The 26,868-nt window shown below is 36.1% G+C and overlaps 1 protein-coding gene across 1 annotated transcript; it reads right to left on the reverse strand.

Annotated features, from left to right (window-relative positions):
- Positions 1-4,432: 4,432 nt before the first annotated feature.
- On the reverse strand, positions 4,433-25,361 carry LOC126819229 (nuclear inhibitor of protein phosphatase 1). Its single transcript, XM_050547158.2, has 7 exons — positions 25,296-25,361; positions 22,652-22,712; positions 21,838-21,991; positions 21,089-21,294; positions 12,864-13,002; positions 9,202-9,266; positions 4,433-6,968 (listed from the first exon to the last, which is right to left on the reverse strand). The coding sequence occupies exons 1-7, from the start codon at positions 25,337-25,339 to the stop codon at positions 6,624-6,626; spliced, it is 1,014 nt and encodes a 337-aa protein (XP_050403115.1). The 5' UTR covers positions 25,340-25,361; the 3' UTR covers positions 4,433-6,623.
- Positions 25,362-26,868: the final 1,507 nt, after the last annotated feature.

Below are 26,868 nucleotides of genomic sequence, written 5' to 3' on the forward strand. Positions count from 1 at the left end.
CTCAACTGATTTATTTGTTCACTACACCTACGATGATCCCATTTCTGAATAACTTTAGTTTTGAGTATAATACTATGACGATTAATAATACTAACTTCCGAGCTATTCAGATTGAAGTTCAGCTTGATACAAAGTGGTGAGTGGTCTGAAAACTCATTAAACTGACCAGATTCAAAACTTTGTATCAAATTAAATTGATCATAGCGCATCAATGAATAATCGATTAAACTTGACCCTTTAACACTATTAAATGTATAAGAACCGTTCTTGTCAGACAAATATCTTCCGTTTATTATTCTTAAACCAGTTGCTTTACGGCAACGCGAAGTTGGCACGTTATTCGGGATTCGCCAATTATAACGAATATTAACGAAGCACGTTATACGGGATTCGCCACTTAAAGATACATTATGGGAGATAAGATAAAGAGTTTGCAGTTCTCGCTATAATAGTCAAAAACTAGATAGTGTAAAGGTAATTTGCTGAAAATTTCAGTCAAATTGATCCACGATGAGCCGAGAAAGAAGCTGGTGAAATTTTTGCATAGTCTAGGTCATCATTACTAAAATCATTAATATAAACAGCATAGACTCGATTATCCGATTTTTTTTATTTAATTGTCAAAGGCCGTTAGCGGCATATAGGAATCTAATCCAGCCAACATCGAAGGCTAGCCTTGACATCGAGAGTTTATTATAGTCTGGATAAGTTAATTAATGTCTAATTGATCATTTAGATAACATTTCAGGCCTAAAGAAAGACTTGTAATAAGCAGATTTTGCTCTTGCATAATGCATGTTTAAACATAACGATCTATCTTGTATCAGACTATTTCCTCGTTGTGTGACCGATTAGCACGGAGACGACCGTAGGGTGCTGACTGGTTTGTTAGAGTGCTGGCTCGTTATTCGGGATTCGCGTTGCATCCGGCCATTTACTCGCTACCACCGACCGTATGGATAAGTGAACGGTGCGTGACCGACTATCAAGGAGGCGACCGTTTGTTGAGCGAATAAGGTGTTGACTGGTTTGTTGGTGTGCACTGGGCAGTCCTCTCTTGCCCTCACGTGGAAATGGTCGGATGCAAGATAGATCGCGGATATGCAAGCCCATCTGGTTGGACTGACGGTGAATTGTTTTTAAAATGGATGGAACATTTTACAACTTTTACCAAAACCACAAAGGATAGTCCTGCTATTATCATATTAGACGGTCATCACAGTCACAAGACTCTGGCTGCAGTTGACTTTGCGCGTGAAAATGGAATTCATTTACTGACCTTACCACCACACAGCACACATAAAATGCAACCACTAGACAGAACCTTTTTTAAATCTCTAAAAGTGTCTCACAACAGGGAAGCTGACTTTTGGATGATTTCTAATCCAGGAAAAAGAATTTCCTTTGCTGAAATGGCTGGTATATTTGGTAAGGCCTTCCTGTGATCTGCAACTGCTGAAAAGGTCGTTCATGGTTTTGCCACATGTGGATTATGGCCGTTTGACGCCAGTATTTTTTCTGATGATGATTTCTCAGCATCCTTAGTAACAGATGAACCCGAAGTCCCAAACCAAGACACCGATACAAACAATGCAACTGTTATTGTATCAAACATCATTGAAACCATCAAAGCCAGTTCGTCTTCCCATGATGTTCCGTCCACTTCACAAATAAATGAAGATAAACTGATCGCACCAACAGCTCATTCAGGCACTACTTCAACTTAAAACCTCATGGAATTTTGACATTTGATTTAATTCGGTCGATTTCACCTCCTCCGAAAATAGCCGAGAAAAGAAAAAGAACACGTAAATCAGAATCTGCTGCCCTCTTAACTTGTTCGCCATACAAAAAGAGTTTAATGGATAAATTGGGAAATTTAAAAGTTCGTCTAAAGCGGTCGGAAAGGGTAAGGAACCGGTTAGAAGGCCAATTAAAGTTAAAGGAAGTAAATCTAAGAAGACCAAAGTAGACGATAATAGTGATGAAGACGAAGACGATGAGTGGCCATGTTTAATTTGTGCAGAACCATTTAGTAATAGTAAATCCCGAGAAACCTGGTTACAATGTAGTGTTTGTAAAAAGTGGCCACATCAAGATTGCACGTCCGGATCACTTTACTTTATATGCCCCAAACACTGTTTTTTTCTTTTTATTGATTTATTTAATTAAGATTATAAAAGTTCAAATGGAAAGGGGTAAAACGCCCATCTATGGGCTTGCTGCCCCAGGGCCGGGGCAAAAGGCCCACTTCCAAAAAATATTTTGAATGTAAAATTTAGAATAGTTTACAAGTCTGTATGTATGGGATCCGTAAAATGATGTGCAATATGGCTTCCTTGTTAACTATGTTAATTTTCACGTTTGTGCTATTGTTAGGGGTTTCGCTATATCATTTTCCGCTTAAGGGGGGCGCCTTGTCCCACCCTAGACTACGTTTGTTGAAAAATTCCCCGGAAATTTTTCCGTTCGTTCGTGGGGTATTACGCACACATTCCACCTAAATGTCTTTGATCTGTCCGGCGTAAAAAAGATAATTACCTAATCAACATTCTTAATCCCACATCGAGGTGGTGTAAATTAATTTATGACCCCATGTCTGTTCAACTTAAGTCGGATTGATTAATGACAGATATTAACGACACTACACTTGCCACTTTATTATTAATACACAAAGATAGTTAGATGTCCCTTCTCAATCTGTTATTCGATTTAGATGGTTAACAACAAAATTTTTTTGTACTGTTAATTCTAACGTATATTGAGTTATTTTTTCATATTTCATTTTTACGGTCTATTTGAGAGTAATGAAGTCAAATCCACATTCAGAAAGAAAGGCGCCGTACGATGGCTACAGGGAAACGAGATACGGTTACGGATCGTCATTTACAAATCGTATTTCAATCATGTTTGACTTTTATGATACATTTTGCATGACCACATCTTTTTACTCTGTACTGTTTTACTCGGAGAAATTTGAATAACAATACTCTTCTGACGGAAATGTATCTGGATTCGTTTGGACTGCACACGATGGTAGGGGAACTCTTATCAAAAAGTCACTTTAAAACACAGTTTTAAAATCGCTGTCGTGAGAAGAGAGGGTGGGACAATATAAAACAAATTCTAAATTGGATCTTAAATTACAAAACAAATTATTCCGTAGTCGGTTGTTTTATTTAACTAGGGGATTAAGGAATCAGTCAGGCGTTAATGAATACACACACCGCGGCTGTACATAATGTATTTATTTATTTGTTTGTACTGTATGTTATACCTGATGAGTCTTTGACTTAAAGGAATAAAGAACTTGAACTTGAGGTAATTAAGGAATTAACATTCCGAATATGCATTAGGTCGCTGTGACGTCACTGCCGTCCGAGGGGATTAAGAGTTTTTTCGATAATTGGCAAAGTCATTTTTACGGAAGTTCTATATTTACGACTTTTAATCAGATTGATGTTAACTCGCTGTAAAGTGCATATAGTAACCATTGGCTACAATAATTAAATTCAGTGGCAAATAACTCACCTTAAACATGTCTGTTTCTCTTTAATTTTCTCTAACAAGGTCTCTGGTGTTAGCCGAGGGACGGAAAGTTCCTGAGGATTTCCGTGGTTTCATCTTGTCAATGGGGCAGGACGGAGAGCCTGGGATGGACAGTGTCCAGTCGTTCGGATGGGACGAAATACCGCGATACCCTGTCCAGAAAACCAGAAAAATATGACGTAGTGATAAAAAAATTCTATGGTTTGGGCAAAAAGACATATTTTGTACAATTTAACAAAGAAAGGTGAGATTAAAGGTCACGACCTTGACCTTATTCCATGAGCAGTTGCAACCCCACAAGAAAAGTGAAAGTTTGGTTTCTTCAAAAAGGTATGATAGCTACACTGGACTAGGCGTTTAAATTCCGAAGAATAATCTGAGACTTCTCCTATAAATACTACTCAGTATTTTTGTTGTAATTCAGATATCAATTTCAACTGACTGTAACTTGAGAGAGAGAGAGAGAGATTGTTCATTAGACACAAACCAGGACATTTTTGAACTAACACATGTAATACATTTTATATCAATAATTCGTTTGCACATAAATGCCTTTAGTAGTGAGAGGAAACTGGACGATCCACAGAAAACCCACATGTCATTCATGTATAAGCTAGGGATCAAAACCATGCCACTGGACTCAATGACAGACCATTCAAGTTCAAGCAAATCTTTATAATTCAAAGAGCAATAAGTCATAGTGATATTTTATTGTGTGTACATACAGATGATAAATATAAAGATTAAAATAATGTGATATTCTGACAATATGAAATGAATAATACAATAACAAATTAAACTTTGCAATTTACAATGAACTTATCTTAATCACTCCACATAAATTCATCTGTAGATAAATACAGGGTGCCCCTCCCCCCCCCCCCCAAAAAAAAAAAAACAGAACCCATAAAAATTTTATCAAATCCTACAATGATCCAGCAAATTTGCTGAAATTTGCTGGACTTAAACATCAGTCTGTATATATCATTCCCCAAAGTTTCAGTTATCCTGGTGGCTTGGCATAAAAGTCACATTCTTTCTAAAATATATTCTAAATGGCCTCCGCGGCATTGGAGGCAAACTTGCATAAGTTGCGCAAAATTGTCAATTACTTGAACGCATTCCTCTTCTTTGGAGATTTCCTTGATTTTTGCTGTGATTGCTGCTTTCAATTCACCAATCATTTAAGGGTTGTTCTGGAACACATTATCTTTGAGATAATCAGGAAAATTCCCAAAGAGAAATGTGTTCGAGTAATTGACAATTTTGCACCATGTATGCAAGTTTGCCTTCAAATTTGCTGGACCTTTGTAGGGTTTAATAAAAATTTTATAAGTCCTGTTTTTTGGGGGGTCACACTGTATTATGAAACAAGACAACAGTTAGGCTGATGTCCCTGTCTCAACCAAAATAAATTGATGAGACTAATTACTTGCATATTTATCTTTTTTTTTAAAGCATCCTTAACTCTACTGGTCTCTGTAGAAAATGCTCATGATTGAACTTGGTCAAGGTTGTGATGTGTGAAACTTATACACCAAGTTTCATCCTTCATACCCAATTAAACTTGACGTTATCGTGATCCAAAGTCTCAACCAATCAAATTGCTTAAACTGCTTCGCCTTACTGGAAAATGCTAATGTCAAGACATTCAACTTAAGAACATCTATAGTCTGATCATTCTACTTCAATTAGAAGCAGAGTTATTGTGTTAATAAGTCTTCACCAATGAAACTGTAAAGTCTATATGTTTGTGATCGTTTAACACCATCAAGGAAGAATTGTATTTTCTTGTGATTGGTTGAAACATTTGCACTTAATGTACTGCTATTTAATGTTTTACTGCTGTTTATGTACAATTATAAAATATACTTGCTGAGATACATGTACTGCAAGGAAAGCTTTTATTGTCCCTCTACTGCAAGACAATGAATGGATGAATGCTGGTCATGGTGTTACCTGGCAACGAGTGAATATTCCTGTGCTAAGATAACGCCAGTCTGAATAGGTGATGCTCAGTAACAATTAAATTGGTTACTTATAAGGGCTTAGGCAATTAGAGTCTATAATTTTATTCTTTGTTTATCATTACAAATGTTGGTCATACTTTCAGATAAAATTTGAGTTTTGAGGATCAAATAACGGACGGTCGAGGGAACATTTATAAGGAAATGAAATGGGGTTTAATGACTTGGCTAATACATTTACAAGGAGCTAAACCTCTTTGATTTCGGTCAAAATAAAGAGTTTAGTGATGCGGATCTGATCTGTTATTTTGATTAGTGACAGGACAAATATGATTAAAGATGCATTACATAAAAGCTAAATCTTCCTATTAAAGGTCTTCATTTTGGCTTCAAAAGTTAAATTAACTATTATTTAGACATTTATTCACATAACACGCCTATAATCAACTCTCTAGAGCATCAGGGGGTGGAGATTTAAACGGATTAAAACACTGTTAGCCATTTAAGGATTTAATTTAAAAGTCTTGAATAACAAGTATTGTTGTTACCATAATAAACAATCTATGCCACATCTTATCAAAACTTCAAACAGTGTTAACTTAGCTTAAAATCAAGTAATTTAAATGAAAATTTCAATATATTCATTTTGCATTATCTATTTATGAACTATTATAGCAAGAGCGGACAGCTCTTTATGTAAATCTTACATAATGCATCCTTAAATCTTCATTTTGAAACTACAACTATTGGGTTCCTATTATCGCATAGTTTAAAATGGTCTGTCTAGATTAGATAATGAGTGTTGGCTTTACAACTGTGTACTTTCCCAATAGGTGTTGCATAATTAACAGACAAATTAATTAGTCAACACTGCTCGGGAAAGTAAACAGTTGTAAACTTGGCTATCAATACAGGAAATGTATTTAAACTAACAATTTTACCCAAATCAAAGAAGTCTAGTCATTTTAATTACCAAAGTATATAAAATAACATTAACATCAAAAAATATACAAGAATATTGTCGTACAAAAATTTGATGTCTTCACTTCTTTTTATTGTGGTGCCTCTGTCCAGATATTTCACCAGTTACTACACTTTTAACATTCTTCACACAAGTAAATTATGAACCGGTTTTTTACCAGGCCACGCCTCTTTGGCATACTTCTTTTTGCGTGGTTCTTTTGAAACGTCTTCTTTCGTGAACACAACACTTAATTCTGGCGGTTTTTGTTCTGGTATTTCTGGATCTAAATCTGGAGCCAAATTTGGCATGGATAGCCCTAATTTTGAGGCCATACTGAAAGTACTGGTTAATGTTGAGCCAGCATTTACACTTCCCACTGAGGGCAAATCACCATAGAGTCCGACTGCTCCATAAGAAAAGTCTTGTAAACGTTTGGTTATACTGTCTGTCATACTTGGTTGAACTAAGCCATGATCAATTTTAGTGCGCTGAAAAACAAGACAATAGATTTGATTTCATTTAATATTTTTATATGTATTTAATCATAATCCTCAACCCTTTCATTGGTGTGTCTTTCCTGAAACCAGCGGCTGCCAGGCAGGATGCGCCCACATTTTTCAAGAGATGGATAGAGAACAAGCTAAACAAAATGCACTTTTTTGTACAATCAGGGGCCATAATTCAGGAAGTTATGATCCGATATTTCTCAAATATCGACAGCAACCAAGATCTTTGGGTTATAAACAACCATTTCCAGTTTCATCAAAATTGGATCAAAATTGTGAGCTCTAGAGGTTCCACGACCTTGATATACCAGATGTTTACACTATTTGCGTAGACGGGCGGACATTTTGTCTGGAAATTGGAACTCGACCAACAATACAGTGTAACAGTGACATATTCGAACGTTTTTTTTAAAGGGATCACAAGCTAAAAATGCGGTTTTTCGTACAGTCAAGGGCCATAATTCAGTAAGTTACGATCCGATATGTGCAAATATTGAAAGGAACCAAGGTCTTTGGGTTATAAACATGTATTTCAAGTTTCATCAAAATCGGATCAAAATTGTGATCTGTAGAGGGTCCACAACCATGATATACCATATTTTTACACTGTTTGCATTCGAGGGGCGGCCATTTTGTCCGACAGTTTTGGTCCGATTTTCACGAAATTTGGAGTCAACCGTCATTAAGGTGTACCGGTGATATATTCAAACAGTTTTTTAAATCAGAATAAAATTGTGACCTCCATAGGGTCCACAAGCTAAAAAAACATGATTTTTCGTACAATCAGGGGCCAAAATTCAGGAAGTCATGGTCCGATATGCGCGAATATCGAAAGGAACCAAGATCTTTTGGTTATAAACTTACATTTAAAATTTCAACAAAATCAGAATAAAATTGTGACCTCCATAGGGTCCACAAGCTAAAAACGTGATTTTTCGTACAATCAGGGGCCATAATCCATGAAGTTACGGTCCGATACATGCCAATGTCGAAAGGAACCGAGATCTTAGGGCGATAAACCTATATTTCAAGTTTCATTGAAATCGGCTAAAAATTGTGGACGGACGGACAGGGGCAACAACAATATACGTCCACATGTGGGCGTATAAAAACTTTCATGGTAGCGAAAAAGTATGTGGATAAATGTCTTCATTTTACAATCTGTCTTTAAAAGTATCAAGATACGATTTATCCACATTCTCTTTTTTTTATTATTGACCTTTACATTTTGAAAAGATGAAGACATTCAATCCTTTATAGCCTGACCTTCCAGTTGGCCATAGCCCATAACCCTAGGCCACAGTGGTAATTAATTCAATCAATTAATAAAATAATACTAATTCACTTTTTAAGTTATAAAAACACTACAAGAGTCGATGTCATTTTTCCGAGACTACTATACTGCTCCCACCAGACATCAACAGGGTAGAAGAAAACAGTCTCTGACTTTTACTTTACAGCTATAGCAAACCTGAAGACAATATTCTTACAATATTCTTACATAACATGTATTTAATATATTTTCAAAACTATCCAGAGAGCTACCTAGTCATTTTAAAAGGTTGAATCTTGCTTATCAAGTTTTGTCACACAACTGTTAACAAGGTGTTTATTTAATGAAAAATACAGTTCATTTCACAATTTTTTTTTTGTAACTGCATGTAAGGCAAAGTATTAAAGAAATGTATTAATATTGCAGAATTCGTTGATATACAGATGAATACCAATATTCATTGAAACAAGATTATAAATTCAAATTATACAATCACAAACTCTTTCTGACATTTTTATGTTCCCAACTTAAAGTTTCGTCACATGTGCCCGTCATCCCTGCACAATCTAATGGACTCTCTACAGATCAGATGATCAAACATAGTGTAGAGTGTTCAAAAGAAATTGTGGACAACAGATGGACAGGGATGACGGCAATATATGAACACATTTTAAAAATTACATCAATAAGTCATCCTCTTTAGAAGTTTTAAAACTTGAAATATGAGTGGAATAACAACTCCTCAAAATGTGTTTGATATTCAGAAAGGGTTCTTCCTTATACTAGAATGAACAATACAACTGAGTTTTAAAATAGACCAACAGTAATTCTATCATTTATGTATCACTTCCTCAACATCAATGGGGAAATATCTCTGAAATTTGTAATTGGAAACATATATCTAAAAAATGAACTGGAGCACTTATACGTTGGGAAACTTACTTTGGATGGAATAACAGTTGTTTGAACCAGGTTTCGAAATCTCCCAACAGATGGGTCTATATCTTCTGCAAAAAGAAATAAAAAACATTGTTTAAAATAAAAAAACAGTTGGAAGGCAGTGGCATAGTAAGTTCTGCTGTAAATTTTTTCCAACCTTGTGTACCCCACCTCTATTAATTGTGAGTTGTATGTTTAGATGTACATCCTCCTTTTTTGTTATTAAAACATGCATGTTGCTTTTTAAGAAATAGCTCATCATCTGTTGAAGTTTTAGATGTCAAATAATGATGCAATGTGAAAAACAAAACAAGCGGTTGCCATGCAAGATACGCCCACATTTTGCAAGAGATGGACAGAGAACGAGCTAAAAAAATGTGATTTTTTGTACAATCAGGGGCCATAATCCAGGAAGATATGGTCTGATATGCATGAATATCGAAAGGAACCAAGATCTTTGGGTTATGAACATACATTTCAAGTTTCATAAAAATCGGATAAAAATTGTGACCTCTAGAGGCAGGGGTGCACAATTTCACTTTTGAACCACTAGCCCATGGGCAGGTGTCATGACAAAATTTGCTAGCCCTACAGAAAAATACACCTGCCCTGAATCTAAAAATAAGGTTGTTTTGTTTTTAATTTAATGACTAAACATAAAAATAGTAACAAAGTAACAAATATTTAAGCATCCAAATGTTCCAATACTGTCTTAACCTATCCTTATTATCATCTAATTGTAATAGACAACAACAACCATAAATGGTGGGATAAAAAGGAAAAAAATATCAGAAAAAGTTTGTGTTGATTTATCGGTCTTTTTTTTTATAGCTACGGGTTCAATTTACCCTTGCAAACTCGTTTTTTCTCATTCAAGCGTATGCCTTATTGAAAATCAAATATTACAATACAAGAATACTAAATTAAACTATACAATATGAGTGCTGCCTCAAAAAATGCCCATTAACTAATTATAAGTCAAATAAATAGCGTTTTTTCGGATCATGCGATTTACGGACCACTATGACACAATATCATTCAGTCTACCGATAGGCCCTACCTCTCAAAATATAGTTAACATTTTTCACATTTCTGCCTACATAAAGTATATTTTAATCAGAAAATCAATGATTCCTTTGGAAAATCAAAGTGTGGGTATACATAATTCGTGAAACATGGATAATTCTAACAGTACCACCGGTCGTGTGGAAAAGTGAGCGAGAAGACACGTGATGTAAAAACGCTATATTATTACGGCATTTGCAATCTTCGTGAAATGAACACTTGGGAGTTAATAACAGTATATATTGCTGTTTATTTATCATTAAACAACAAAAAGCTGTGAACGACAATAAAAGGAAGACATATTTTCACAAAATACATAGAGAAAAAAAAATGTGGTATCTTCGGTAAGGAATGTTGTCATTCGACAATACTCATTAATTTTAGAAAAGTTATTTTTAGTACCGGAAGCTATTACCGGTAGAACTATCGTGTGCTTAGTAGTAAGTTATTCTGACTGAAGTTAGTCTATTCGGCTATTATTATTGCACGGACTGGAACTAAAATGCTTTAAATAATCACAAGGTATTGTTCGATCACAAAGTATTATTCAATTTCAAAGAATTTCTGTCCGAGAAAAACGGCCTGTCTGCGGGCGGACGGAATGTGAAATTTCAGCTGTCCAACAAAAAAATTAACCTGTCCCGGGCGATGGGAATTGTGCACCGCTGCTAGAGGGTCCACAACCTTCGTATTACATACTTTTACACAATTTGCGTACAAAGAGCGGCCATTTTGTTGGGCAGTTTCATTTCAATTTTCCCCAAATTCAAATTCAACCTTCATTATGGTGGAATGGTGATATATCTAAACGGTTTTTAAAATCGGAATAAAAATTGTGACCTCTAGAGAATCCACAAGCTAAAAATGCGACTTTTCGAACAATCAGGGGCCATAATCCAGGAAGTTACATTCGGATTATCAAAAGGAACCAAGATTTTAGTATGTAGCGGTGATATATTCACACGTTTTTTTAAATCGGATAAAAATTGTTACCTCTAAATCAAGGGCCATAATTCAGGAAGTTACATTCCTATATGCGCAAATATCGAAAGGAACCAAGATCTGTGGGTTAAAAACATGTATTTCAAGTTTCATTAAAATAGGATCAAAATTGTGACCTCTAGAGGGTCCACAACCTTGATATACCAGATGTTTACACTATTTGCGTACGAGGGGCGGCCATTTTGTCCGACAGTTTTGGCCCAATTTTCACGAAATTCTAACTCAACCAACAATACAGTGTAACGGTGATATATTCGAACAGTTTTGTAAATCAGATAATAATTGTGACCTCTCGAATGTCCACAAGCTAAAAACACGATTTTTCATACAATCAGGAGCCATAATTCAGGAAGTTATGATCCGATATGCACAAACATCGAAAGCAACCAAGATCTTTGGGTTATAAACATGCATTTCAAGTTTTATCAAAATCGGATCAAAATTGTGACCTCTAGAGGGTCCACAACTTTGATATACCAGATGTTTACACTATTTGCGAAGAGGGGCGGCCATTTTGTCTGGCAGTTTTCGTCCGATTTTTACAAAATTCACTCGACCAACATTACGGTGTAACGGTGATATGTTCAAACAGTTTTTTAAATCAGATAATAATTTGTGACCTCTAGAGGGACCACAAGCTAAAAGCGCGATTTTTCGTACAATCAGGGGCCACATCTCAGGAAGTTACGATCCGATATGCGCAAATATCGAAAGGAACCAAGATCTTTGGGTCATAAACAGGCATTTCAAGTTTCATCAAAATTGGGTGAAAATTGTGACCTCTAGAGAGTCCACAACCATGATATTATACCATATTTTTACACTATTAGCGTACGAGGGGCGGCAATTTTGTCCAATTTTGGTCTGATTTTCACAAAATTCAAACTCAACCATCATAAGGGTGTAATTGTTAACTCTAGAGGGACTACAAGCTTAAAATGAGATTTTTCATACAATCAAGGGCCATAATTCAGGAAGTTACAATCCGATATGAGCAAATATCGAAAGGAACCAAGATCTTTGAGTTTCATCAAAATCAGATGAAAATTGTGACCTCTAGAGTGTCCACAAGCTATAAACGTGATTTTTCGTACAATCAGGGGCCATAATCCATAAAGTTTCGATCCAATACATGCCAATATCGAAAGCAACCGAGATCTTTTGGAGATAAATCTATATTTCAAGTTTCGTCAAAATTGGATAAGAATTGTGACCTGTAGAGTGCTCACAAACAATTGTGGACGGTCGGACCGACAGACGGACGTCCGGCCCGTCCGGACGGACAGGGGCAACGACAATATATGTCCACATACAAAGACAACGATTGGAACTCATTTTACACAGCTGTAACAAATTTTAATCAAATTTAAAAGTTATATTAAGATAACTCATTTGGAGTAAAACAATATAAACAGTCCTTGTCTTTTAGTTTTCCTCCAACATACTTGGGAATGACAACAATCATGCTCGATGGCCTTGACATTATGACATCAAAACATGCCTGGCACTGAAAGAGTTAATCTGCTTTTGGGAAAACGGGATAATGTATTATGAATTTTTAAGATTCAACTTAGGTTCGTGCCACCTTGGAATTTTACCTGGATTAATAACTTCTTCATCTTCATTAAAGGAAATATGTGATATTCCCTTTTTCTTTCTTTTTAATGGATTTTTATTTGATACTTCTGCCACAGATGCTATTCGCCGATTGGTGGCTGTGTTATATTCGGTTAAGTTCTGAAAATAGTAGTCAGTATATTCATAATTTGTCAAGTCTATTCATGAACGGACTCATCTGAAATAATTACTCTTAAAATGACTAAACCTAATTGTTTGGGTAGAAAAAAGATAGGTTGCCAGACAGCAAAACATACGCCCACAGCAGCTAATTCGTCCGAGCGGTCGACAAGGGTTGTTGCATATTTATTCTTTTGTAGGTAACTGGGGGCATTTAAAATACAATTTCATATAGATCAGAATATAATTTTTGTCATTTGAGGGTTCACAAGGTTCTACAAACTGAAACAATGGTCTTAACTCTGGAAGTTATTTTGAAATTTGATATAAATTTCATACAAATCGGATGATAACTTTGTCATTCACATAGTAAAACAAGGGCCATAACTCAAGAAATAATTGACGGAAATTGCTGAAATTCAATAGACCTCCGTTTCACAAGTTTAAATGATGCATATAAATTTCACAGCATTAACAATGTTGAACAAAGTGAAACAAGGGCCATAACTCGAGAAGTAATTATTGTAAATTGCTTAAATTCAATAGGCTTCCTGGTTTCACTAATCTAAATGATGCATATAAATTTCATACAGATCGACTGTTAACTTTTGCCATTAGAGTGTTCACAAGGTTCAACAAAATGAAACAAGGTCCATAACTCCTGAGGTCATTAATGGAAATTGCCGAGATTTGATAGGTTTCTTCGTTTCACTAATTTAAATAATGCATATAAATTTCACACGGATCGGATGATAATTTTTGGCATTAGAACATTCACATACAGTCTTAAGACCAACTAGAAATCAACCAGATTTCTTCAAGTTTGGGAATGTGACCTCAAAGAAGAGAATCCTGTCATCAGCCTCTCAAAGACAATAAATTGTAGCCCAATTAGTATCTATTCAGATGTTGTATTGTATAAGTGTCATATTACACTGCTCTATATTTAGAATGTAAAACTAAAGCTAGATGGGTTTGGAATCAGATTCTATGAGATTTGAATAAGAGAATAAGAAAAACTAATCAAATTAAACACAGAGATAAACAAATTTAATAACAATTTAATATAATAAAAAAAAATTGATTCAAATATTATTACATAATGTAATAATAAGCTTATTAATTTGATGTAATATCTACAATATCTAAGCCAGGGTATAAAATATCTTACATTATTTTACTCATATACTTTGACATTGACCAATTTGATGGTAACCAATTAAATGATTTTGGAGCTTTTTCTTGTGGAGATTAATATTCATAAGTAAAACAAGGGTTGTTGAGCACATTACGATTGTATAACTCTTGCCAATTATATATTGATTTCTATAGAAAGGGGTCGATATCGAAATATTAATGGCCTATTGATCCATCGTACAATACTATTTACGAACTTATCAATTATCAGAAATTGAAAATTTGATCCAAAATTATCTATTTTGGTGCAAAAATATGAACATTTACTGATTATTTACATACAGGGAAAAGGTCACCCCAAAACAATCTACATGTATTTGTTATTTAAAGGAGCTAAATCGGTAATATTTAGGACCCAGAAATTGACACAAATGGTTCGCAACACAAATAATAATGTAATATGAATGTACATAAACTGATTTAGTATTTATTGCGCATGCACTCCAGATAGGAATATGCCGTACGTAACCGTTTGACTTACTTGTGGAATATATCTAGCCCCTTCGTTCGAGTCCCTTGTTATAAATGGCACTTAAAGGCATTCGTGAACCAATGGTAAAATGTTTATTTTGTCTTACAATTTTATGGAAGCCTATAACTACCATTCATAATTTCTTAATTTCTTTCGCCCCTTCAAAACACGAAAGTCGAAAAGTGACCTTGAAAGTAGAGACTACATCAACTTCCGAGGCGAAAAGACAACAGTACGACAGCAAGCCAAAATCAAAGGTCGCTAATATCGCCATCAATACTAGACTTTATAGACTATTTTGTTAACACGAATTTATTGTTAATGTCAACAAAACAGTACACCTTCAATAATGTATTATAACAATATTACTTATATTCTCTGTCACCACAGAGTTCTTGATGTGGAAATTTACACGGAAATATTCATTTATGGCTAGGGATATGATATCATATCTTTCTTATCTAAATTACATCCTGCTTATTGTTGATATATGTAAAAAAAACAACCTGATTTCTCGTAATTATCAATTGTAAGAATAATGCATATTTATAAACGAATTTCACCCTACTACGAGTTCTTGACGTGGAAATTTACACGCAAATACATATACATATATATATATATATATAAGCAGGATCTAATTTAGATAAGAAAGATATGATATCATATCCCTAGCCATAAATAAATATTTCCATGTAAATTTCCACATCAAGAACTCATAGTAGGGTGAAATTCGTTTATAAAAATGCATTATTCTTACAATTGATAATTACAGCCCAATAGTAAATGTTTAATACGTGGTACTAATCCACACAATGTTTCTTATATAGTTTAGTCAGCTATATGTTAATGAATCTTAATCCACCTTAATTACCCCCCATTTATATCTATATCATATTTCCCTAATCACCTGTCTCCAATATTCTTTGTTTTACACTATTAAACATACATTATGGGAGATTAGATAAAGAGCTGGAAGTATTCACTATAATAGTTAACAACAATATACGACCACATTTCAATGTGGGCGTATAAAAAAAATGGCACAACTACTATAATAGGATGATGGGAACAAAGTTTCATAAACATATCTTAAATGGTTTATTAGATCTGTTCTGGAAAAAAGGAAGTACAGACGAAGCCCTTAACTTTGTTCGGTGTGGGATAAGTGCGTGATGACTGTTCGTTTTTTCAATGGCAGACTTTTGTTTTAGTGATTTTGCTGTTAAAAGTTGGGAGGAGTGAAGAAGTCGAGGGCTATAATCTGTATATCATACTATTTATCATTCTATTGTAAGTTATCCCATGTTAGGCTGACCTTAAAAATATCTTTGTTTCACCAAACCCGACCCACAATCGAGGAGAAGGGTTGGTAGGTCGGGGTTTTTTTCAGATTTTTTTTTTAAGAGCTAATTTGACAGCTTGATAATTTTCCGGGTGCAAACATTCGTCTTCTTTTATTGGCAAACAAATCAATGACATCGGGATTTTTCTTGATGCACGACTCGCACACAAATTGCGACAAACTCACGTTTGAAACTCCCTCAACACGTTTTTAACGATCGTGCGGGTTGTGCCTTTATTTTTCTCGAAAATGGATATTGAAAATATCGTCATCATGTTTAAAACGACGCCCCACAGACATAGAGGCAGAATCATTTCGTGGGAATGGACGTGCTTTCGTCTGCAACCATTTTGTTGAGAAGCGACACCCATGACGCTTTCATCTTGATCAACCAGTTTCAATAATGAATCAAACCATAGCCATAGTAAAGGGAAATAACTCTTGTGATATATTTCAGGTTGACACACAAAATAAAATAAAAAGATCGCGGAAAAGTGCAATAAAATAATTTAAGTCGGGGGTGGTTTTAGTTAGTCGGTCGCGTCAGGCAAAACAAAGATATTTTTAAGGTCAGCCTTATAATGGTCAGGTAAGTTAACAGATCATTAACAAAATACTCTTAAACACTGACCTCATTTACTGACATATTTCTTACTTTATACCCAATAAAATGGAGAGAGAGAGAGAGAGAGAGAGAGAGAGAGAGAGAATTGAGACTTAACTTCCACTCAAAACAAACTAGGTCATTTCTGGACCAACATACCCTACATTTTTAACGCAATAATTTTCTTGCACAGTGGTTTTTTTTTTAGCAGTGAGCGGATCCAGAGAAAACCCTTCATTGTTAAGAAGATGAATCACCCCTTCTCATTTTGTCGTAACTTCTACTTTTCGACTTTCGTGTTTTGAAGAGACGAAAAGTAGAGATTATGAACGGTAGTTATAGGCTTCTATACAATTTGGATATCATAAGCATAGGCCTATCTTTTCCTGGTAAAATCACAACATCAACGTTCATTTAAATTGACAAATAATTCGCGTTTTCAATGCCGGAAGACTGTGGATGATATTGAGTTAACGACTTAGCTACTTTGATATACAGTGTGAATTTCAATATGAAATATATTTCAAAAAAGCGGTTGTCATGCAAGAGACGCCCACATTTCGCAAGAGATGAACAGAGAACAAGCTAAAAAATGAGGTCATCATCCAGGCAGACACGGTCTGAAGTATCGACAGGAACTCAGAACTTTGGGATATGAACATATAATCCGACAAGCTAAAAGAAAACCATGGTTTCTCGTACAATAGGGGCCACAAGGCAAGAAGTTAGGCCCGATATACGCGAACATCAAACAGAGATCTTTGATACATAAACATATAATATTCATTTTTTTTCAAAACCGGATACAAATCGCTAGAGGGACCACAGCCTTCGATCCGATTATCACGAAACCCAGGGTGTAACGGTGTATATTTAAACGGTTTTTAAATTCGGGTATAAACTATAATTTCTGGTACACCCAGGGTCCATAATCTAGGAGGTTACGGACCGATATGTGCGAATATGGAAAGAAACAAAAATCTGTGGAATATAGACATATATTTAAGTTTGATCAAAATCGGATAAAAAAAAATTATGACTTCTACAGTGTCCACAACCTTGGTATTATATACTTTTACACTATCTGGAACGAGGAGCGGGCAGTTTCAATCCGATTTTCATGAAATTCGAACTCAACCATCATAATGGTGGAATGATGATATGTTAGAACAGCTTTTAATATTGGATAAAATGCCAATATCGAAAGGAACCGCGTGTCCACAAATAAATTGTGGGCTGACAGGGGTGACTCAATACACGTCCACTTGAAATGTGGGCGTACAAAAATAGCTCAGCATGATAAAACTTGGTTTTTGGAAGACTAAACAACTGATATCAAAGACTTTATATAAAATGAGATTTTTATTTTAGAAATTAAAATGTTAAGTTATTTGATACTCCCACTGGCCGGTTCATAGTTGTCAACGCTTACATAATTTATATTAGGGCAATGCAAATCAAGACGGACATGTTGTTTGGATCAGCATACCAAGCAATTAAAATCAGTGAACCGGACCAAACCCAAGCATCCAAAATTTAGCACTTTTTCCTAGATAGTCCTAGCACTGCATAGTACAACAAGTGAAACAAGTGCCATGACTCTAGACGTAATAAAAGGAAATTGCGGAAATTCAATAGGATTCTTCTTTTTACTAACTGAAATGACGCATATAAATTTCATACATATCGACAGATAACTTTAGATGTTAGAGCATTCACAAGGTGCAACAAAGTGAAACAAGGGCCATAACTATAGAAATTCAATAGGATTCTTCTTTTTCCTAATTTAAATGACACATATCAATTTCATATATAGAAGTAATAAACGGAAATTGCTGAAATTCAATAGGATTCTTCTTTTTCCTAATTTAAATGACACATATCAATTTCATACAGATCGGCAGATAACTTTTGATGTTAGAGCATTCACAAGGTGCAACAAGATAAAACAAGGGCCATAACTATAGACGTAATAAACGGAAATTGCTGAAATTCAATATGTTTCTTCGTTTCACTAATTTAATTAATGAATATAAATTTAACAAAGATCGGATGATAACTTTTGGCGTTTGAGCGTTCACAAGGTTAAACAAAGTGAACAAGGGCCATAACTCTAGAAGTAATAAATGGAAATTGCTGAAATTCAATCGGCTTCTTTGTTTCCCTAATTTAAATATTGCACATAATTTCACAAAGATCAGATGTTAACTTTTGGCATTAGAGCGTTCACAAGGTTCAACGAAGTGAAACAAGGGCCATAACTCTAGACATAATAAACAGAAATTAAATAGGCTTCTTCATCTCACTAGTGCAAAGAACATATATCAATTTTAAAACAATTAGATGATAACTTTTGGCATTAGAGCATTTACAAGAAATTGTGGACGGACGGACGGACGGGCGGATGGATGGACGACAGACGGGCGGAAGGACGGCAATATACGTCCACATTTCCATGTGGGCGTATAATAAAATAGTAAATTTCAATGGAACTTAAATAGATTTTAAAGGATTATTTACTTTCAATAAATATACCGGCATATACCAGGCTGTCATATAAATATAACACGCACCCCTATTTCTAATCCCCAAACCCAGGAACCAGCAGTTGCAAGGCAAGATACGCCCACATTTTGCAAGAGATGGATAGAGAACAAGCTAAAAACAAAAGCTATTCTTTATACAATTAGGGGCCATAATCCAAAAAGTTATCATCTGAAGTGCGCAAATATCGAAATGGACTGAGACCTTTAGGACATAAACATATACTTTCAGTTTCATCAAAATCGGATAAAAATCGTGACCTCCAGAGGGACCACAAGGTAAAAATGTGATTTTTTGTACAATCAAGGGCCATTATTCAGGAAGTTAAGATTCGATATGCGTTATGCGTGAATATCGAAATGAACCAAGATCTTTGGGTTATAAATATGTATTTCAAATTTCATCAAAATCAGATCAAAATTGTGGACTCTAGAGGGTCCACAACCTTGATATACCATATTTTTACACTATTTGCCTACAGGGAGGGGGGCCATTTTGGTCAGATTTTCACGAAATTCGAACTTGGCCATCATTAGGGCGTAACGGAAATATACCCAAACATTTTTTTTTTTTTAAATTGGATAAAAATTGTTACTTCTAGAGAAGGAGAGAGAGAGAAATGGGGTTTAACGTCCACTCGACACAAACTAGGTCATTTTGGGACTAACAAATGGTTTTTAATTTTATTTCAATAATTCGCTTGCTCGTAGGGGTCTTTAGCAGTGGGAGGAAACCGGAGGACCCGGAGAAAAACCACGAGGTTGGACAGGCGACCCTACTCCTTGCCACGTACAACCGGGGATTCGAAATCACGCGCGCTAACCATTCAGCCATCCAACCCCCCTCTAGAGAAGGAACCAAGATCTTTGGGTTGTAAATATGCACTTCAAGTTTCATCAAAATCATGAAAATTGTGACCTGTAGAGTGTCTACAAGTTAAAAACATGGTTTTTCGTACAATCAGGGGCCATGATCCATGAATTATGGTTCGATATATGCTAATATCGAAAGTAACCGAGATCTTTGGGAGATAGACCTATATTTTAAGTTTCGTCAAAATCGAATAAAAGAGTGTCCACAAACAAATTGTGGACGGACGGACAGGGGCGACTGCATAATACGTCCACATGAAAATGTGGGTGTATAAAAATTGATATTCCAAAAAACAACAAACCAAAAAAATTTACAGTTCATTATCAAGTAGAGCACCTGACATATAAAGAATGCATATATTACAAGATATATAATCAACAAAACATAAAAGGTTTATCAAAGGGTCTCATTATTCTTGAATCTATGTACCGGGCTTTCGCATTCACCTTCTCACTATTGTGTGTATTGAATTACGAGACGCTGAATCGATGTATCGTGATTCTTTTTTATGTTATTTTGTTGCTTCAGTAACTAGCCTATCACTCTTAATTATCCATGTCACACATTATCCATAGGTACATAAACACTCTTAAATTTGTTTTGGTCCTTATTTTGATCTGTCAGCCACAAGTAGACAAACAAACATTTCAAGCCCAGGACAGTAATTGCAATTTGTGACTCCATTAAAAAATCAATTATTCATTTACCCTTTTGTTTTTTTTGTAAATATTGACCTGTTTATGAATTTTGTGACGCAACCATGAGGGGACATATAGTTATGGTTTTGCCTTAAGTAGGGCTGAGATATGGCTTCACTGTGGGTGTATTAATTGTTTGACAGTATTTTAAGATAAAGTCCTAATATAACATACAGTATTAAAGGGGATGGGAATAGTACAGGTATTTACATATAGTAATTCGGTGAGTGTATAAAAATTGTAAAAAGTGTAACAGTGCCATTTAACGAATACAGTGTTATGGCAACTTGTAGTTAGTTTTAGCTATTGTCTATAAAATGAAAATGATGATGAGCCACTTTAATTAAACTTACATCTAATTCTGTTTCTGTTTGAGGTAAGCCCAGTAAATTTCCTTCATGTTCATCATGTTTTTCTTTGTCATCAAAACCAAGTGGTTGCGGTCGTTCTCTAATTATGTATATTCTGGTTGATGCACCAAAATGTAATTCACTGTCAATAGGAACCTGTTGAGGTTTTCGCTTCTCTAGCCTCATTCGTCCAATATATGTCCCATGTGCTGTAAAATTATAAAAGGTACATATACTTTTCTCTGAACATGAAAACACATGGTCATTTATATCTTGTTTCTGTCACATGAGATACAGAAAAGATAAATGGGGTCTAACCTGTACTGAATAGAACTCATAATGGTATATTTTCAATTTATTAAAGATGTTTCATCTACATACTAAAAAAAAATATACTGGTACTGCTGTTCAATTAGTATTGCAAGATCCCTTTCCACTAGACAAATCATAAACACAATATCTAGCATAGCATTGAATACAGGAGTCTAGAATGTTTTAAAAAGTTGAATCTCGTATTTGTCATCATTATTTATCTATTGCTTGAAGATGGAAATACATCAACCTGTAGGTTTAATTTCCACACATATACATGAAGAGTTGTTAAAATTGTTGTGGGAGGAAAGCAGAAATCATAAATGTCACAATGGTTTGAATAGATCATATGGCACAGTGACATGTGTGATCTGCAGAGCAAAGCATTGGACCAGCCAGCTCTAAACCCTAATTACAGTTATATAAGCTTATATACTTACTACTCCCTAAATCCATAATAAACGGTCGTGCTAGATGTTTGTGCCACACTAAAGCTGCGTGAACTCGAGAACAAGATGCATGATCAATACAAAAGTCACACAATTGTTTATTCCGACCAAAAAAATAACATTTCTTTTCATCTATCATCAATTTCTGTAAAACAAAATGATAATCAATTAGAGGCTAGAAATTGCATGTACCCTAATTTAACATGTTAATACCAGCGCACATTTTTTTTCTTAATATAAACATGTTGTCATGCAACAGACCACACATATCGGTACCAACATCAGCATTGTGAGAGGAGGTAAGAATGTCACTCATAATAAGGTCTTGAATAAATGACATGTTTCAGTCAGAAATCGGTGCAAACAAGTTGGTTTTCTTGTTCAGTTTGTTTTGTGACCCGAATATTGTATCTGATTCAGATTGTATCATGTCTCTTGCATTGTGATACATATCATATCGTGATTAAACTCCAAAAGTTAAAAGTCTAAATTCAATAGGCTTTGTGCCCTTATTACATGTAACAGGAGAATAATGTAATAATATTTTACAAAGATCAGATCAGAATGGTAGCTTCTAGAGTGTTAACAGACTATGAACGAATAATAAACAGGACTACAACAATATACAACCCAGTTAAAATTTGGGCTCATAAAAAGTACCATACATTATATTATTATAAGCAACATAATTACGGTACTAAATTTTCTCAAAACACATCAAGATGTTTCAGCGAATAAGACTGAGATCGTAAATTATGGATTGACCAACATCAACTACCTGAGAAGTTTTGCTACTTATATTTACCTGAACCATTTTACCTTCCTTTATTACATCAAGATGAAGTCCTGGAGCTGGTTTCCCTGCCCTAAAATCACAAAATTTTAATTTAAAATTGTTTACTGTTATGTAGCTTAAAAAAAATAAGCAAACATAAAAAGAAATTTGCATAAATGATCTTTACAAAAAACACCAATTCGGACCATGTTTCAGAGCTCATTGTACCAGTGAAGGACACTACGCTGAAGGGGTTGTTGTCGGCCATACTACAGACAAGTATCCATGATCTTGGGTTCCTGAAGCAACAACCGCAAGTTTTACAACATCTTGTCGTTGCGTCAATACTCAACAATTCCCGAATTTTTGCGCTCGTTGTGTTTACACGTGACTAATTAGCATTGTCCAATCAGAGGTCGTGGCACATAACACACTGTAAACAAATATGGCGGCCTCCATAGAAAAAGAAATAGACAAGTTTACAACCATGATTTCCAGCAACCTTGACATTGATCGAACCTTGAACTTTGCAACTCAATTGTCACATGTAGACATTTTAGCGCAAGACTTGATAATCGTAACCATATTTTTAACGAAGGAATCTGATAGGATCACAAGCTGGCCTTCTACCCAATTGAAATTAGTGCTAAAATATGCGGGGTATTACGTGAAGGGCTTGATAAGATGTATGTAGTTAAGGCGAGATCAAGCCTTCTATTGAAGATGGGGTTCTCCCTACCCGATTTCCCATAAGGGTATCTGAATGTTGACTCTCGCCTGATCACACATTAATCAACAAGAGAGAGAAATAGAGTTTAAAGTCCACTCAACACAAATCAGGTCATTTCGGGACTAACATATGGTTCAATTTTATTTCAATAATTCGCTTGCGCATAAAGGTCTTTAGCTGTGGGAGAAAACCCACAAGGTTTGAACAGGCGACCCTATTCCTTGTCACAAATAAGCGGGGAATGGAAACCACCTAACTTGACACAATGACAGAACTTTTGATCTAACGCACACATGTTAAACTGTTAATAATAATCACGAAGATTGGTCTGGTTTATTGTAACTGACATTATTTTGCGCTTTTTGAATTCCAAAGGCAAACCGCAGTAGCAATATATTTTATGACAATATCATGTTACTGCTTGCAAGATTTTACAAACTTAAGTACCCTGGATGCAGATTAGAAGGGTAGCACGGGTACTTGTCTATGTATAAAACTAATTATAGCTGACAACGACCCCTTCAGCGACACTAACACTCTAGCCTGGAGGTCGGGTGTTTGATCCATGCATTGGCCGAGAAAGTTCATCCAGATTTCCCGGCGTGGTTCCCCCTTGTCACTGTCAGTGATGCAGGACGGTGGGCCTGACAAAGACAGCTGTCTAGTCGTTCGGATGGGTCGAAAAACTGAGGTCCCGTGTACATATTGGCGTTTGGAATTCGATATAAGAGTAGGCCGTAGCGCCGCTGCCCGGGCAAAATTTCTCTCATAGCACACTGTATGCCCGTCTTCATTAGACCAGTTTAGGAGCAGAACAGTAGGACGTTAAACCCCATTTCATTTCATGACAATCAATAATGTATAAGGTTACTTTTCTACAACTTGACAATCTATCTAAATAGAGACTATGGTCGTGTTAACTAAAATCTCAAGCCTAGCATAGACCAAGCTTGCCTGTAAATGCTGCTGTACAGATAAAATTCCAGCATAGCATTATGATTTATTTAATGTGGAACACTGCATGGAGTCTGGACCATATTTTATACGCCCACATGTGGACGTATATTGCCGTCACCCCTGTCCGTCCGTCCATTTGTCAGTCTGTCATCCACAATTTCTTATGAACACTCTAATTCCAAAAGTTATTATCCGATTGTTTTAAAATTGATATATGTGGTTAACATTAGTGAGACGGAGAAGCCTATTTATGGCCCTTGTTTTACTTTGTTGAACCGTGTGAACGCTATTACGCCAAAATTTATATGCAATATTTAAATTAGTGAAATGAAGAAGCCTATTGAATTTCAACAATTTCCTTTTATTACGTCTAGAGTTATGGCCCTTGTTTCGCTTTACTGAACATTGTGAACGCTTTAATGCCAAAAGTTATCATCCGATCTTTCTGAAATTTATATGCAATATTTAAATTAGTGAAATGAAGAAGCCTATTGACTTTCAACAATTTCCATTTATTACGTCTAGAGTTAAATCCCTTGTTTTACTTACTGAACCTAACACTCTAACCCAATATATATGTATGAAATTTGTGACTCTTAGCGAGTAAGCAAGGTCTTCTTATTTTGTCACTAAAATGTTATTGTAGCTTACTGGCCTCCACAGAGACTGAAACGCGACCGTTTAGCAGTGAAAAGTTTTTCGACAAGGATTCAATAGGACGGTTCCTGAACGTACTGGTCGAGTGTAATGAGACCTACGTTCAGAGCTGAACAGTAAACTATAGGCCTACATTAACATACTAACTCAGTCAAGACCTAAGACTAGACACATCGGATATGATCGTGTATTCGCCCAGTTGCGAGGCCGGTCTACGCCGATAAACTGATATGCCTTTGAATGTAGCAATATCGTATTTCAGGGGGTAAAAGTTCATGCCATGGGTCTAAATAATACAGAAATAAAGACGGGGGGCACGCGTAAACCTACCACGATGGAACCTCAAAATTGTTGACAAGCGATGGAGCCGACATGTTGAATCACAGCGCTCCTAGACCAAGGGGCATAAATATTAATGTATCGACCGCCAGGGTTTAGACCACATCTTAATATCGTCATTTCTCCCAACGCACTGATCTAATTCATAATTTAGGAAACATAATGTGGTAATCAGACAGTTAATAAACCACACCTCCAGTTATAAATCAACACAATACACTACGCACCAGTCAAATAGCCTATGTATGAATCTAGATACAATGTATATATTCTAAATCTGTTAAAGTCACGTAGTGCCGCTGTCCGGGAAAACTTCCCTCATAGCACACAGCTGTATGGCGTATGCCCGTCTTCATTAGCCCAGTTCGGAGCAGAACAGTAGGACGTTAAACCCCATTTCATTTCATTTAGTTTAAACTACTTTTAAAGCCCAAAACAGTTCAACTAGTCTCTTATGGTCAACGCTCTTTTAGTTATCAAGCAACTGTTTTATGGAATGATCTACCATTTAGTTTAAGATGTTGTAGGCCTACATCTCTATGTATTTAAAAAAACAACTTAAAACACATTTATACAATCGTTAACATGTCCACAATCTTGTTGATTATTTATGCTTACACTGTCATTTTGTAATGTGCCCCTGAACATGTTATATGAAAGGCTGCACTATAAATATGCTGTAGATCTATCTATATATATATTTGTGACTGTCGTTTGTCTGTCTGTTCGGGGTTTGCGGCTACACTAGGTCTGCCCCGAGTCTGAAATTTGGGGTATAGGGGTAGCTCGGACCGGGGAGTAACATAGGCCAGGCGTTAGTCTACCACTTCCGGTTTTGGAGTTATGAACCCCGAGCGAAGGCGGTCTGTTCGGGGTTGGCGGCTACCTAGGTCTGCCCCAAGTCTGAAATTTGGGGTATAGGGGTAGCTCGAACCGGGGAGTAACAAAGGCCAGGTGGCGTTAGTCTATCACTTCCGGTTTTGGAGTTATGACCCCCAAGCTGTCTGTTCGGGGTTGGCGGATACATTTGCCCCGAGTCTGAAATTTGGGGTATAGGGGTAGCTCAGACCGGGGAGTAACATAGTCCAGGTGGAGTTAGTCTACCACTTCTGGTTTCGGAGTTATGACCCCCGAGCGAAGCCTGTCTGTTCGGGGTTGGCGGCTACACTAGGTCTGCCCTGAGTCTGAAATTTGGGGTATAGGGGTAGCTCGGACCGGAGAGTAACATAGGCCAGGTGGCGTTAGTCTACCACTTCCGGTTTCGGAGTTATGACCCCCGGGCGAAGTCTGTCTGTTCGGGGTTGGCGGCTACACTAGGTCTGCCCCGAGTCTGAAATTTGGGGTATAGGGGTAACATAGGCCAGGTGGCGTTAGTCTACCACTTCCGGTTTTGGAGTTATGACCCCCGAGCGAAGCCAGTCTGTTCGGGGTTGGCGGCTACACTAGGTCTGCCCCCGAGTCTGAAATTTGGGGTATAGGGGTAGCTCGGACCGGGGAGTAACATAGGCCAGGTGGCGTTAGTCTACCACTTCCGGTTTTGGAGTTATGACCCCCGAGCAAAGCC

This window comes from Patella vulgata, chromosome 4 (assembly GCF_932274485.2).
Source record: "Patella vulgata chromosome 4, xgPatVulg1.2, whole genome shotgun sequence".
Lineage (NCBI taxonomy): Eukaryota > Metazoa > Mollusca > Gastropoda > Patellidae > Patella > Patella vulgata.